The sequence below is a fragment of the Talpa occidentalis genome, unplaced genomic scaffold (genome assembly GCF_014898055.3).
Source record: "Talpa occidentalis isolate TD23 unplaced genomic scaffold, MPIMG_talOcc4v2.1, whole genome shotgun sequence".
Lineage (NCBI taxonomy): Eukaryota > Metazoa > Chordata > Mammalia > Eulipotyphla > Talpidae > Talpa > Talpa occidentalis.
Window position 1 is genome coordinate 88,180,350 of NW_026555331.1, and position 14,749 is coordinate 88,195,098.

The 14,749-nt window shown below is 43.7% G+C and overlaps 1 protein-coding gene and 1 pseudogene across 4 annotated transcripts in view; one reads left to right on the forward strand and one right to left on the reverse strand.

The window, feature by feature from the left end:
• LOC119246929 (60S ribosomal protein L39-like) overlaps positions 1 to 3,329 on the reverse strand; it is a 123,785-nt pseudogene extending 120,456 nt beyond the window's left edge.
• Positions 3,330 to 3,848: 519 nt separating this feature from the next.
• Positions 3,849 to 14,749, forward strand: part of C1GALT1 (core 1 synthase, glycoprotein-N-acetylgalactosamine 3-beta-galactosyltransferase 1) — a 30,148-nt gene continuing 19,247 nt past the window's right edge. Inside the window, exons 1-2 of one of the 4 annotated variants that reach the window (XM_037508155.2) lie at positions 3,849 to 4,010; positions 5,854 to 5,956. Coding sequence is in view for 1 of the 4 variants with exons in the window: in XM_037508150.2 (XP_037364047.1) it covers positions 4,004 to 4,010 (7 nt within the window). In the remaining 3 variants the exon portion in view is untranslated. Of the gene's footprint in view, positions 4,011 to 4,519; positions 4,595 to 5,853; positions 5,957 to 14,749 lie in introns of those variants that run through there. The other 3 variants (XM_054692378.1, XM_037508150.2, XM_037508161.2) reach the window with 3 other exon arrangements.

The window sequence follows — 14,749 nt, forward strand, 5'->3', positions numbered from 1 at the left end:
AGTGTTGATTTGATCTGATTGTTCATATCAACATACTTCTTGCCAGCAATTTTCTTAGACATGCTGTTCCTGAGCTTATCCTTGGACGTTTCCTTATCTTTACTCACTGAAAAAATGTTACTCCTTAATCATTATAACTTTCAATAAAAGTAAAATGAGATAGGGATCTAGAGGTTTGTTTGTTTTGCCATTTGGAAGCTGTGACTTTTGAAAGGGTGTCCTTTCCCTGTCTTACAGTAGATTTGGAGAGGAAGTAGGTGAGACTGGGTTTAGGGTAGATGGTTTTCAGGCTTTTCTGCCCTCCTGCCATTAGTATTGCCCTGCCTGATGGGGCACATGCATTTTGTTACATTGTTATAAGTTATGGTGCTTAAGTCTGTGGGCCATCACTGCAGTATTGAGATAGTCACTAAGAGGCAGAAGCAGAAGAGAGGCAGGTGAGGGAAGGGGTGAAAGAGCCGTGAAAGAGCGCCAGAGAGCCCAGTACAGACTGAAGATTCCCCAGGGGCTGGGAGGTCTGCCATGTACCTGGTTGCTGCACTACATGTAAAAGCTCAATAAAAGCCTGAGAAAGCCACTGAGGGCTCCAGGACTCTCCTTTACCTGTCTGCTCCTATCGTAGGCAAGCTGCTTGCTCTGTGCCCTTCCTGCCCCTACAATTGGTGTAATTCGGCAGAATGATTTGATGCAGACAGGTATGGAGCCCTCTGAAGGCCTCAGGAGGGACTGAGGAGGAGCAGATTGTGTTTGCCTGTGACAACGCTGGACGTGCCATGGCAGCACAGGAGGTGACCTAAGTCCAGGAGCTGCAGGAAGGGCTAGAGACGCTGCAGGAGCACAGGAGGTGGACAAAGTCTGGGAGCTGCAGGACGAGACCTCGAGTGGAGAAGGAGATGGCCCGTGAGGACCAGCCAACGACCCCTGAGGCAGCAGATTCATCGGAGAAGACAGGACGACGATTCGGAGCTCGCCAGTGCTGACACAAGGAACAACTGATGGACTTGGACTGGCCATCCTGCCAGAAGGCGGAGGAATTTTGGCAGGGTAAAGTTATGTTTTGGGGACCCTGGGGGAGGATGGTATTGTTTATACACCCTAGGAGATGGGACTCTGGGGGTGGCCAGTGGGCCTCGGTGGCCAAAAGCAGCCTGTGTACTGCCCAGCAATCCTACGGCCACAGCCCTGAGGGACAATGGCCAGAGTAGAGGAAGGGGCAGGCATAAGAAGAGCCCAACATTGGCTGAGGAGGAAGTCCTGGCCAAGTTTTTTGCAGCCAGGCAGCCGAGATGTATCAAAAGCCAACTTAGAAAGGCAAAAGCTGGTGCTGAGATTGGGAGGCCCTGAGCGGCTGTTAAGCAGCCTAAGTATGTTGATGAAGGCCAGTGAGTCTCTTAAAATCACTGGTGAGTGATGCCCTGCTCACTGTTGAGTGAGGGTGAGGGGCTAAGGAACCCATCCTTGGGGGACGGGTGGGGAATGTGGCTTGTGGTGGAGCCCACAGCCAAAGAGGGGACCCAAGAGAGGCCGCATGTGGAGCTTGCATCCACAGATCCCCAACCTATGTGCATGTGCAATGGGTTGGCCTGAGTGCAGGGGCCTGCATCTCACATTGGTGGCTATGAGAGCCCAGTGTTGGAGTGACTGCACACAGAAAACCCTGAGGATTGGGCGATTACTCCCCAATCCCCAATTGGCAACATCGCCAATTCCAAGAATGAGTGCATCCCCAGGGGTGGATGCGGTGTGTGGCTTGTGGCGGAGACCACAGCCAGAGAAGGCCAGGACGCCTGACAGCTTCTGGCATGTGACACCAGATGCCTGAGTGATTCCCCTCCTTCGAATGAGCAGGGCCATGGGCAGCAGAACTGGTGGATCATCTGCTGGTGCCAATAATCGTCTTTTGCCACTGGGTTGGTGCCATGCCTGGACTTAATTTGTGTTCTCTTGTTTCATTAGTCAGTTGTATTTTCTTTTGTGAGCCATGGCTGCAGTGTTTATGTTTATTAAGGGAAAACTGTATGTAACATATATAGACTATATAGCAAAACACCCAGAGGGGGTGGATTGTAGGGTAAATGGTTTTCAAGCTTTTCTACTCTCCTGCCATTAGGATTGTCCTGCCTGATGGGGCACCTGCAGTTGTTAGTGTTGTAAGCTGTGTTGTTTACTTCTGTGGGCCATCATGGTAGTATTGAGATATTCTGGAAGAAAGGCAGGAGAGAGAAAGGGAGAAAGAATGCCAGAGAAAGCCCAGAGTAAAGACTTGCCAGGGGCTTAGAGGCCTACCGGCCTCCTACAACACCGCCCCCCACCCCCACCCCGACCCTGGTTGCTACACTACCTGTAAAAGCTCAATAAAAGCCTGAGAAAGCCACCGAGGGCTCCAGGACTTTGCTTTACCCATCTGCTGCAATCATAGGAAACGTGCTCTGTGCCCTTCCTGGCACTACACTGGGCAATAACTATAAACAGGCTGAGGAAGAGAAAGGAGAGAAGCCGGGAGGCACCGGCTAGGGCAAGAGCACTAACCCGGGCATCAGGATACTGGCACTTCTTTTCTAGCAAGGCCTATCAGTGTACCTTTTGACTTCAGTTTTCTCATCTCATTTTACTTCAGTTTCTCTCATCAAAAATAAGAGGTTTGCATAATAATCACTAGAGATTTTAAAATTCTTTTGAAGATTCTTTTGAATCTATTAGTGGCATATCCTGGCAAACTACACTAGAGCTGAAACTAAACAAATGAAAGGCAAGGCAACAGTAACTTGCATTCTTGTTTAGTGTTTCTTCCAGGAATGTGGATAAGTAACTTGCCAGTTACACAGCTAATGGAGGGACCAAGAATCCAGTCCAGGGTCCACGCGCCTAGGGCCATGCTGAAAGGCGCTAAAGAACTACTTCAGCAGGGTATTAAAGGGAAGCAAGTAGCTTTCGTCCCTAGGCAAGTGATGGTTAACACCAATAAAGCCAAGACCTTACCTCCATCTCCTGACTGCTGTGGAGTCGCCTCAAAGGATGGCAGGCTCCCCCATCTAATCCAAAGACGGCTTTCTGATTCAAATTCCGTTTGTCAACTAAAGGGGAAATGAGTTTTCCTATGTCCCGCAGAAGCTCTTTCTGCCATTACCTGATGGCACCCAAGTAATGACAGAGCCAAAGACCAGGTGTGCCCACAGAAAGCTCTGTGGTACCATTAAGTGGTTTTTCAGCCCTTCCTGGGTCACACACCTAGTTACCCCAACCCCTTTCCACATTCATCTCGCTGTACTTCCTTCCTCTAAGGCCAGGGCGAGACTGCGGAGGGAGCACGAAGGGCAGGGGCGGAGAACGGGCAGGGGTGGGGGTGGGGGGGAAGAGCTGGTAAAGAGCAAACCAGAGACCAAAAGACTCCTGCTGGGCTCGAACCTGTCCCTCAAAGGTCCCCCGGGCACTCCCAGCTCCAACCCCAGCAGTTCCGCCGCTCCGGTCGTTCTCGGGGTGCGGAAGCCGGCGCGCGGCCCTACGCGGGGGGGCGGGGGGCGGGGGCCAGGAAAGCGGAGGCCGGCCGCGAGCAGCCGCACGTGAGCCGCCACAGCCCAACACAGAAGCCCGGACTTCCCAGACCCCTTCGCAGAGGGGCGGAGCGTGCCGTCGACGGCCAATCCCCGCGCCCGCACGTCGCCGTCTCCCCGCCCCCCGCCCTGCCCCCTCTCGCTCCGCCCTCCCCCGGGGCTGGTGCGGCCGCGGCTACGTCAGAGCTCGCGGCGGGCCTCTGGGTGGCGGCTGCGCCGTTGGCGGGCCGCGGCCTGGACGCGCTGCGGGGAGGGGAGGAGCGAGCGGGCAGGAGCGCGCGCTGGGCCCGCCTCGGCCGCCGCCGCCGCCCGGCAATAATCTGGGCGGCAGCGGGCGGCGCCGAGTCTTGGCCACCAGCCACTTCTGCGGCTGTGGAGAGGAGCGAAGTTCGTGGGTCGCGTGTTGTCCCCCTCTGCCGCCCCCAGGAGGGGCGAGAGGGAGCCCGCCGCTGATGTCAGGTACGGCCGGCGGAGGCGCCTCCGGCTCGGGTGCAAGGTCTCGGCTCTCCTCGCCTTCCCCGTCTCCGCGTGTGCGCGCTGGGTCGGGGGCCGGGGCGGCGAGGCGCGCGGAAACCAGCCCGGGCGCTGCCAAACAGGTGTCTCGGGGTCGCCTCTGGGGCTGGGGGCGTGCGGGCGCCTGAGGGGGGCGCGGGGGATTTCCTGCTCCCGCGCCCCCGCGCGCTCCGGAGGGGCCCCCGCCTCCGGGCCGCTATTTTGTTGACTTGCAGCCGCCTCCTGGGCGCGGGTCCTTCCTTTTGCCCTCTCCCTCCCCTTCGCGCGCCCTGCCCGCCGTCGGGTGGCGTCAGAGAGGCGCGAGCCGAGCCTCAGCCCGGAGCCCCGCCGCTTAGCGGTCCTGCCCCGCCGGCCCTCCCCGCCCCTCTCCGCCCCTCTCCGCCCCTCTGACCTCTGGCTCCCGTGGGACGCGGCGCTCAGGTGTGGGCACTTCTGCCGGGACTGTGGGGCTCCCGCGCCGCCCCAGCGCCCCGCGAGCCGGCGCCGTGCGCAAGTGCCGGGGGGACTTCCTCGGTGCCTTCTTGGATCAGGTTTGTCTGCGGCTCATCTACTTTTCAAAATTTCCCTGCCTTTGGCATCGAGAGCGAGCCAGGTGTGTTTGAGCACTTGTGTGGAGGAGGAGGACAGAGGGAGTTTTTTCCTTGATCCCTCTCCTCCCCGACAGAGTGGGATGAGATCGGTGGGTGCTGACGGGGGTGGGGGTGGGGGGGGGCTGTACAGCCTTGACTGTGGGGAAATTGTGTCCGTTTAAAAGATGAACGTGATTTGGGGGATTCGTCTTCCCCAGCTCTTACCCTCATCCTTTAAAAAAAAAATCACAGACTAACAAAATTTGTTCTGGAAAAGGTAGGCTAGGTTTATAGTCTAGTTCTCGAAATTCGTTATAGATGTGATGTATTCTTTTAACGCTTTTCAGATTGGAAACTTATGCCAACCATGAATCGATTTCTCTATGAATGTAGAACATAGTTATTAAGTTAGAACTTTCGTGCCTCCCGGTGAATCATTAGGTCAACTTGTACGGGGCAGAAATATGTTCATTTACCAAAAGTTGGGAACAGAACATAGATCTCTCTGCCTGGATACCAAAAAAAAAAGAGTCATGCATAATTTCTAGTTGTATAATTCTGGTGTATATTTAGACTGGGAATGTGAGTTTCTAGAAGGTATTGAGAAGACTGCTTTCCACACCCTTTATCAGATCAATGTCAGATGAATCTTACACACATGATACTGTGTGTTGTAAGTAGACTACGTAATTTATACCGGCCTTAGTATATATTTTGATGTGCAATTGAAATGAATATAAAGTTTCAAGTTACCAAACTACTTCTTTTACCATATGTTAAATAAACTGGTGATATAGTATCGAAAGTATGACTCATTTAAAATTCTTCACAGGAAATGAATACTAGTGGAGAACTATTAGTGTCTTCTAAGTTTGTATAGAATGTGTGTATATCTTTTCACTTAGGATTTAGCATTTTAAGATAGCTATCATTTTTCTTAAAAAAATTTTGGAGTGTAGATTATACTAGTCTATTTCTGAGTGAATTCACTATCCACAAAATCTTAGAATTTTATCACGAATTTATGTAGGAGTACGTAAAATGAATTAATGTTCCCCTAGTCATAGAAACACAAAAGTGTGTCACTATTTGTACATTAACATGGCCTCACCAAGATGAAAATTGCATTATTCAGCTTATCAACTGCATAAAAAAACATGGTAGTTTAAAATAGTCTTTGGTGAAATCATTGATTGGAATTCCTGTGACATTCATTTCAGGTTCATTTAAAATTTTAAGCTTCACAGTACCATCAAGTGGCTTTTAGAAGCTTTGTTGAGAATTGTGTAAAACAGCTACTGTACAGATAAGGTGAAAAAACAGGTATGACAAAATTTTTTATACAATATTCAGTGGGAGTAAGATCATTTATTTTTAAAAAGAAAGCGGAGAACTGTTCCTTAAAAAAGAAAGAGAGCATGTTATCTTAAAATCTAAATGTATATTTAATAAGTACTTAAATTTTCACTTTGCAGCTGTTCAAATGTCTAAGGGGGAAACACATGCCAAAATCTGTAGTTTGAAAATAGGAAGTGACCTTGGAGGAAAAAAAAATAAAAACAACTGGTATTTATGAAATAGGGAAGCCCATAAAAAAGTAGGAGAAATTATCTAGAACCTGTGATATGAGTTGCGAGCATATTGAGAGCACAATATTCAAGTGAGGAGATTCTGAAACAGGAAGTGTGATTGATTTACTATGAGAACTCCAAGTGCATTTTTACATTGGTAGACGTTGGATAAAGGACAGACTTTGAAATTATGTGCAGCTTGGTGTAGTCATTTGCATTCTTGGTCATTAGTTTCTAGGATTGCTGTAACAAAGTACAGCAAACTGGATAATTTGAAACAAGAGAAGTTTATTGTCTGGGCGTTTTGGAAGCCAAGAAGTCTGAAGTCAAGAAGTTAGTGGTGCCATGCTTTCCAAGTTGAAAGGAAGAATCTGTTCCATGCTTTTTAGCTTTCTGTGTCACGGCAGTTCTTGGCATTCCTTGACAGGCAGCGGTATCACTTCAGTCTCTACTTCAGTTGTCACATGGCATTCTCCATGTATGTGTCTGTGCCTACGGTGTTCTCCCCTTCTCATTAGGGTACCTACCAGTCATGTTGGACTGGGGTCCATCCTAATGACATACGCATCTGCAATAAGGTCACATTCATAGGTACTGGAGTTAAGACCTAAACCCCAATCTTTTTCTTTTTTTTTTGATGGTGAGGGAACACAATTATATGCCATTAGTCATATAATTTATCTTTTACAGGGCTCAGTAATTTTTTATTGCCATATGACCAAATCAGAGAATGCACAGAGGGAGCAGAGTAGGGAGCTTCTAAAATTGTTTTCCTGCCTCACTGCCTAACTACTATGCCCAGTTGCAGAAATGTAGCAGTAGATAAAAAACATTTGTCTCATGGAGTTTACATTGTAGAACATTGATTTATTGATTCTCAAAGTCGTTGTTTTGGATCTGCAAGATCAGCATCACCTGAGAACTAGATAGAAATGCAAACTTTTACTCTAGTCTTCTCCCCCAAAATCAGAAACTTTTTTTAATAAGTCTTTCAGCAATTGTGATGCAGACTCAGGTTTGAGGATCATTGATCAAGATGAAGAAAAGCAGTAACAAACAAGATAAGTAAAATACGTGTTAGGTACGAATAAGTTCTGTGGTTAACAGTAAGACCCTTAAGGGCCTCCCCGGTGGTGCAGCGGTTGAGCAGCCTCTGCAGCACTGGTTCGATCCTCGGCCACCAGGTGAGGGTCCCACATGGCGCTCAGACCTCTCCTGCCGCCCTCTGCTCCCCTCAGCAGTGTACTTCGTCAGTCTGCCTGCTCTGCTCCCCGCTCTGACTCTGGTGAATTCTCTCACCCTCCCGCACTTCTGACTGTACCCAGTGCTTGTATAAATAAATAAATAAATCTTTAAAAAAAACAAAAAAAAAAAAAACAATAAGACCCTTGAGAAGTGAAGACTTGAAGGAGTTGGGAGTGAACCCTGTAATTGGGTGAAACATGTCCCCAACAGAGAATAGCAAGTGCAAAAACCTTACCGTGCTTGAGGAACCTGCAAGGAGACCAGAGTTAGAACACGAAGGAAACAGTAATGTGTTCAGTTTATGGATTTCTGGTTCTTAATTTTTGATCTGTGAAAACCAAATACTAGGAAGAGAGATGTGGAGTTTGAGCCAGTGAGTGACATGATCGGATTCAAATGTTGAAAGATCATTCTGGTTACTACTAACAGTGGATTGGAGAACAAGAAGAGGGAAGAAAGGTAAAGTTGATTAGGAGGCTGTTGCAGTAGGTGATAGAGAGGAGGAGAGGATGAGAGAAAAAGAAGTGATTTAGCCCAGGGTGGCAGCAGTTGAGTGGAGAGATTAAAAACACACACAAAAAAAATGTAGTGAAAAATAAGATGTTACACTTCGTCCTTAGATTCTTTCCTTTCCCACCTCCCTGCTTTGGCAAGGCTTTTTTTTTTTTTTCCTCAGCACTTGTACTTAATAGCTCCAGTATTTCTTTTTGGCTTCTTTTCAGTTTTCTAAATCTTTATTAATATTTCCATTTTGTTCTTATTTTTTCCCTTGACTTTGCTTTTGTCTTCTCTAAGTTCTGTAAGCATGTTTAATACTTATTTTCAAGTTTTTTCCTGGTACAAAAACTCTGCCATCTTGTCTTTCTTGGGGACACTTTTCACTGGATTTTATTTTACCTTTGAGTGACTTTGGTTTTTTGTATACCTTGTGATTTTTGGTTGAAAATTGTGAGCATTTGAACCTAATGATGTCATAGCTTTGGAAGTCAGTTTCTCCCCTTTCCTTTGGATTTCTGGAGTTTTACTTTTGATAGCTTTAGATTTTCTCTTGTCAAGGATCCTCCTGAAAGTAAGCTGAAGGTTTTTTTTGGGTCTTCTCTGAGCCTGGTACCATCCCCTGGTCATGCAGTCACTTTGTAATTTCCCCTGTACATGTGGTTGCTTTTAATTTTTTTTTTTTTTTTTTTTTAAGATTTATTTATTTATTTATTTATTTATTTGTTTATACAAGCACTGGGTACAGTCAGAAGTGCGGGAGGGTGAGAGAATTCACCAGAGCCAGAGCAGGGAGCAGAGCAGGCAGAAGGACCGCAGTACACTGCTGAGGGGAGCAGCGGGCGGCAGGAGAGGTCTGCGCGCCATGTGGGACCCTCCTTAGGTGGCCGGGGAGCAGCCGGGGATCGAACTGGCGCTGCAGAGGCTGCGGGCAGCTTCGCAACCCAGCTCTCAACCGCTGCGCCACCAGGGAGGCCCTACTTTTAGTAGTCTTTAATATCTAACTCCCAAAGTGAGGAAAAAGAAAAATGAAGGCAGAAAAAGGGGCTTTAACCCTTTAAATTCCCTGGCAGTCACTTCTGCTAGAAAGGGACACCTTTCTAGCAATAATGATGGGAGATGCAACAACAGTAGCTCCCTGCCTTTGTGTCTGCCCTTCTAAACAGAAGAAGAATCGGTGGTCAGAAATAGATCTGTGACATTTGGAGGCTAGGGTTTCTTATTGCACATCCTGTATCCCCCCCAGACGGTGTTCATCCTGCTCCTGAAACTTATGCACAATTACCTTCCACTTAGAGGTGGAATGAAGGAAGAGGAAGATAGGTAGCTGCTGCAGACCACTGAGCTGAATTAGACAAATTAACTGCTATTTACAGTCCAAGCAGTCTAGAAATTGTAGGCTTTTAATAGACTCCAGAATTCCAAAATACTTCCATCAGATGCTGCTCCTGTAATGGTTGTCCAGGTTGGGAGACAGATTCCTCATGCTTCTTGTTTCACCATGTTCTCCAGCCTAGCATTGATTCTTTATGTCCACAGTCATATGGATCTTGCCTCTCCATTGATGTTTTATTTTAGATTCTTTATATACCTATAAATGGAATTATTTATATACAGCCTGTACATTTCTAGTTATGTTTATTCTTTATTACTTATAATTTAATTATTGCAATATAATCACCCATTATCATTGGCTTATGTGTATATTAAGTGATTGTAGTTTCTCAATCAGTAGTTATCATTGCAGGACTGGAATGCAATCTCCTATATGATAGTAATTTTCTTAGACTCAAAAGGTAAGCTCTTCACAGAAAATGGTACCTGTAAATGGATACTTTTCTTATGAAGACAGAAACAGGAGCAGAGGTCATGATCCAGAAGGAACAAAGGCAGACATTTAAAGAATAACTTACTAGTAGGCAGTCTTGTGGCCTTCTTAACAGTGTAATGGATAGGTTTTCTGCCCACTGTTGGGAGCAATCAGGTGGAGAATTTATAGGGAAAGTATATTAGCTGCTCCTAAGAAGTTTTTAGTATGATAAAAACAGTATAATATCGTCTAACTTTGGATGTTAGAGAAACTATTATGACTGCGAAGAATATGTTCTAAGAAACAGTAACAAAGGTGTTCTCACTTTTGAACTTCTAAGTCTGGAATAAGAATATTTTTTATTTTTAGGTTTTTTATCTTTTTTTCTAATCAAATTTTATTGACTTGCCATTCATTTACAAAGCCATGTAACTTTGTGAGTATACTTCACACTTCAACATGTATGCACACTTCCCTTGCCCTCCACCAAAATTCCAGTGTCAATACACTCACCTTACCTCCTCCATACACACTTCTTTTCCCGCCCCTCTGGCAACCACTAGTTTTCAGCTATTTTTGTTTTGTTGTGCCAGTTTGTTTTCTTTCATTAGTTATATTCTGCAAATGAGTGAAACTATCTGGTAATTATCTTCTACTTTCTGACTTTTTTCACTTAATATAATTACCTCAAGATGTATTCATATTGCCCCCCAAAGCACTATTTCATCTTTTTTAAAGACTGAATAATATTCCACTGAGTATTTATACCACAATTTTTCTATCCAGTTATCTGTTTATGGGAACTGAGTTTGATTCCATGTCTATTGTGAATAATGCTGCTGTGAACATAGGGGCGCATAAACATTTTGTATTAGTATTTCCATATTCTTCAGATAAATACCTAGAAGTGGTATGATTGGATCATAAGATATTTCCAATTTTAGTTTTTTAGGAAATCTTACCTTTTCTATAGAATTTCTGCACCAATTTACATTCTATAGAAATATTTTAAAAAAAAACAATTATAATTTGAGATTTAATAGAACTTGATTTTAACTTGTTTGTCCTGTATTTTGTAACTTTTGGGTGGTTTGTAAATTTGTTTCTTATCCTTAAATACTTCCCAGGATTTGTAAAAATTCAAGATGTTTCTAATGCTAAGGTTTTGTAACATAAATGCTCATAACATTCTTCAAAGTCTTTAGGTAAAGGCTGTGTTTCTGTTTTTTCTATTTCTATAACCTTAATAAATTAGAGAAAAAAAATTTGTCAGTCTCTGAATTAATATCTACTATTATAGTTCATTTGAGGTGAATACACATCAGAGTAACTAACATATATAATTAATGTTATATGTCTAGTTTATGGCTTTGGATTGTAGGAATAGAAAAGCTTGAAGCGATGAATAAATGCATAATGATTATGCAGGCATGACTTCATGCAGTGACAACACATTTCATTTTTACTCCTTTTTGAGTAATAAGATGGTGAGAGACTTCTTAAAAAGTTCTGGAAAAACTGTTCATGACTTTAGAGATTTAGGTATATTTTGAAGCAGTTTTATGTTGCAAATTAGGCAACATGAATATAGATGTCTGCTTGGGAAAGTCCTTTTATCTTGTCTCTTCAACCATCCTCTACCGTCTGTAGTCTAGTGGAAAGAGATGACATTCTCACCACAATACAGCATGGTAAGCACTTAGTAGGTATGAGTGAAGGAACAAGGAACTGTTTGATGGAAGAGCAGTTAATTTGACCGTGACAGGGCATAGATGGATCATGGAAAGTACTGGCACTGTCCTTTACACAGAATTAAGAAGGGCACGCCAGGTGAAAAGAATAGAATGACCAAAGTCATTCATATGAAAGGCCATGGCAAAGTTGAGAATGATTAAATATAGGGCTTATGGATAAGGAAGTATAGAAGGAAGAGTGCAGGAAGATACAGTAGATCTTGTGTTCCAAGTAAGCAGTATGGCCTTAATTCTATGGCATTGGAAAGTATTGTGTTTTTTAAACAAGACTGCTCTGTGATGCTTTATGAAGTTGTTGGAGAAGAGATGTAAGAAAAAAAAGAGCCGAATTTGTGGAAGAGTGATTAAGAAATAGAGGGAGAAAAGTCATCTTACAGTGGTAAAATAGATGTGGAGATACAGTTTGATTGGGGAGTTGGGGGTAGGTAAGGTGAGATATTTGCCGCCTTATTTCAAATCAGCTAATGTTTATTGTACAAGTATATTGTGCAAAGCTGAATTCACCCATTCTAGAATTTTCTTCAGACTCCTTAGAATTTTGTTCATAGACAGTCATGTCTGTAAAGGTTGCTAACCTCTCTTGAGTTCATATGTATAATGGGATTAATGGTCCTTAGTTTATGGTTAAAGGTAATCCATGTAAAGGTCTTAGTGCAGGGCCCAAATGTTAGCTATAATTTTCTTTCCTTCTCTATTACTCACAAAGATGTTATTCATGTCTATAATGATATATACTAAAAGTTAATGATATTCCTTTGTGAGTAATAGGATTTAGGCTGATTTCTTTCTTCATGCTATACTGTATTTCCTGATTTTTAAAATAAAAACAATAGCACAAAACTACCCTAAAAGATAAAATATAAATTAAAAGCATTTCTTTTGCATCTGAAATCTCTAGTGTGGCGCCTGAAAATTTATATTTTTTAAATGTTCCTCATGTAAAGCTAATTGTGCAATCAGATTTGGCAGACAATTGGTATTGGTAACTTCCCTACTCATTTCAAATTGATATATTTTGAAGCCCCTTTAAGGAGCAATGTGGTTAGGCAATATCTTTCATTCTGGTGTACTTTGGCACTCTTGTTAATCTAAAGAGGTGGGAATGATTTTTGCCAAAATTGAGTGGGACTTGAGGTACATTCCACCCACATGAGATGGCTGTTTCATTTGAGAAATAAGAAGAGGGATGGGGGAATACAGAAATGTACTCGTAAAGCAATAATCCTTGAGATTGGAAACGGCTCCGGTAAAAGCACCAGGGACGAGCCAGCATATGCTTACTGATTAATGTTCTGGAGGAGGAAGAGGAAGAGTGTGGAAGACATCAGAGAGCATCACAAAATATTTTTAGATTAAAAGCAAATTATGTAATATCAGGAAGTCAGTTTTCCCTCCACTCACCGCCCAGGACAAGCACCTTACTCAAAAAGTACCTCCTTAGCTTAGAAAACCCTATCCATAAATATGTCACTAGCTTTCTACAAACAGTAAATTCTTCATGATGTGCATGAAGTCTTGTTCCAAAGTAGACTTGTTCCACAGCGGTCTTCTTGGAGAGCAATAGGGTAGCAAGTTAGTATTCATAGTTACTAGAGCTAGATAGCACTTCCTTCACTTTACTTATCTACTGTGCTAATGGAAGTAGGGATTTTTCTCAAGCCTGCAGTTCTTACCAGTCACAGTGCTTTCTAAGTGATACCGAACATAATTGTGACTAGTGCTTTCTCCTCCAAAGCTGGGAGTGGTAGACTGGAGCAGTGGCAAATTCAATTGAACTCAAGCCTTTTTAATACTCTGAAGTAATTGTATCTGATATTAAGGTGAGGAAAGTCACAACCAGTACAAAAAGAATAGAAAAATCAAAACCAGTGTGCTAGAAGGTAATGCGTGAGAATCTGAAGATGTGCAGAGTTGCTTGGAATATGTCGACTAGATAACGTTTCCTTAATAGCCTTCCTTCCGGTTCACTGCTGTGATCTTACTGGCCAGTCTTTCTATATGTCTGTATTTACCCTAAGAAATTTGAAGTTATACCTTTATTTTTCTTGCCTTCATGTTTCAATTCATGGTACAGTAAATTCTCAATGTCATTGATTGTCAGTCGATTATTGGAAACTGAGGATGTATAACAAAACCAAATCCTCACATTACATTGTTTCATTCAACTGGGAGTTGAGAACCTGCTGTCCTTTCAAATCATTTATGTATTATATGTCAAGTCTTGATAAGGTATATTCCTATGCAAAGGGTCAATCAAACCAACTGATAACACTTGACTGCAAAACTGAGGCAACCAGAGGTGGAGGATAGGCGTGTGGGAGTGAGAGAGGGAAGGGGCCCAATGGACGGTGGTGGGAGATTGTTGGGCGGACTGGTGGTGGGCAGGGTGTGAAAGTGTACATTTGTAGAGGTTTGAGCCTACAACTTCCAGAGCAGATACAAAGTTGTAAACTTACTTTACCCAAATAAACATAATCTGGGCAGGGGGAAATATGTCCCCCAAAACACCCAGCAACAAATGATTTTTTTTACTAACCAGTTAGCGGATCTGAGGCAAGATTCTTAAAGAACTTCTTCATTTTTAAAACAATAAGACTTATTTGTACTTCATAAGAATAATGAGCATGAAAAGAAATACCTCTTTTAAAAGGTACATTTCCATGAGATTCTTGAATAGCTTTCTTTGAATTTTTTAAATGTAATCTCAGACTGACTCTGTTTAGAGCAAGGTGGAATGAATTAGACTTCAAATAATCAAGATTTTGAGAGTAAAGAATCACTTGAGTCAAGAGGGTATTTTCCCTTGGATTGCACATTACACTTTTTGGACATAGGATTTTGTTAAAGATCTATTTGAATGGGAAGAGGACAGTAAGGAGGGAGAATTTGAGACCCTTCCTCCCCACTAGGGAAAATAACAAAAAAAAACTTGGTAGACTTTTTTCTGCTTTCTGGGAAATTGATTGGGGAGAGTTCAGTGGAACTTGTGAATACTCTTCGTGCATGAAGACACCTTTCTGAACTTGAACTTATAGTGAAAATAAGAACAAAGGAGTAAACAAGTGCCTGCTAGTTTCATTCTGGTTATTGACATTGAGCAATTTTGCTCACACTTGTTCCTTTACCTCTCCACTTCCTCTTACAGTCATCCTCAAACTGGAATTAACTATTCAAGAGTAGGTTTGAGGGCCTCCCTGGTGGTGCAGCGGTTGAGCGCTGGGTTGCGAAGCTACCCGCGGCC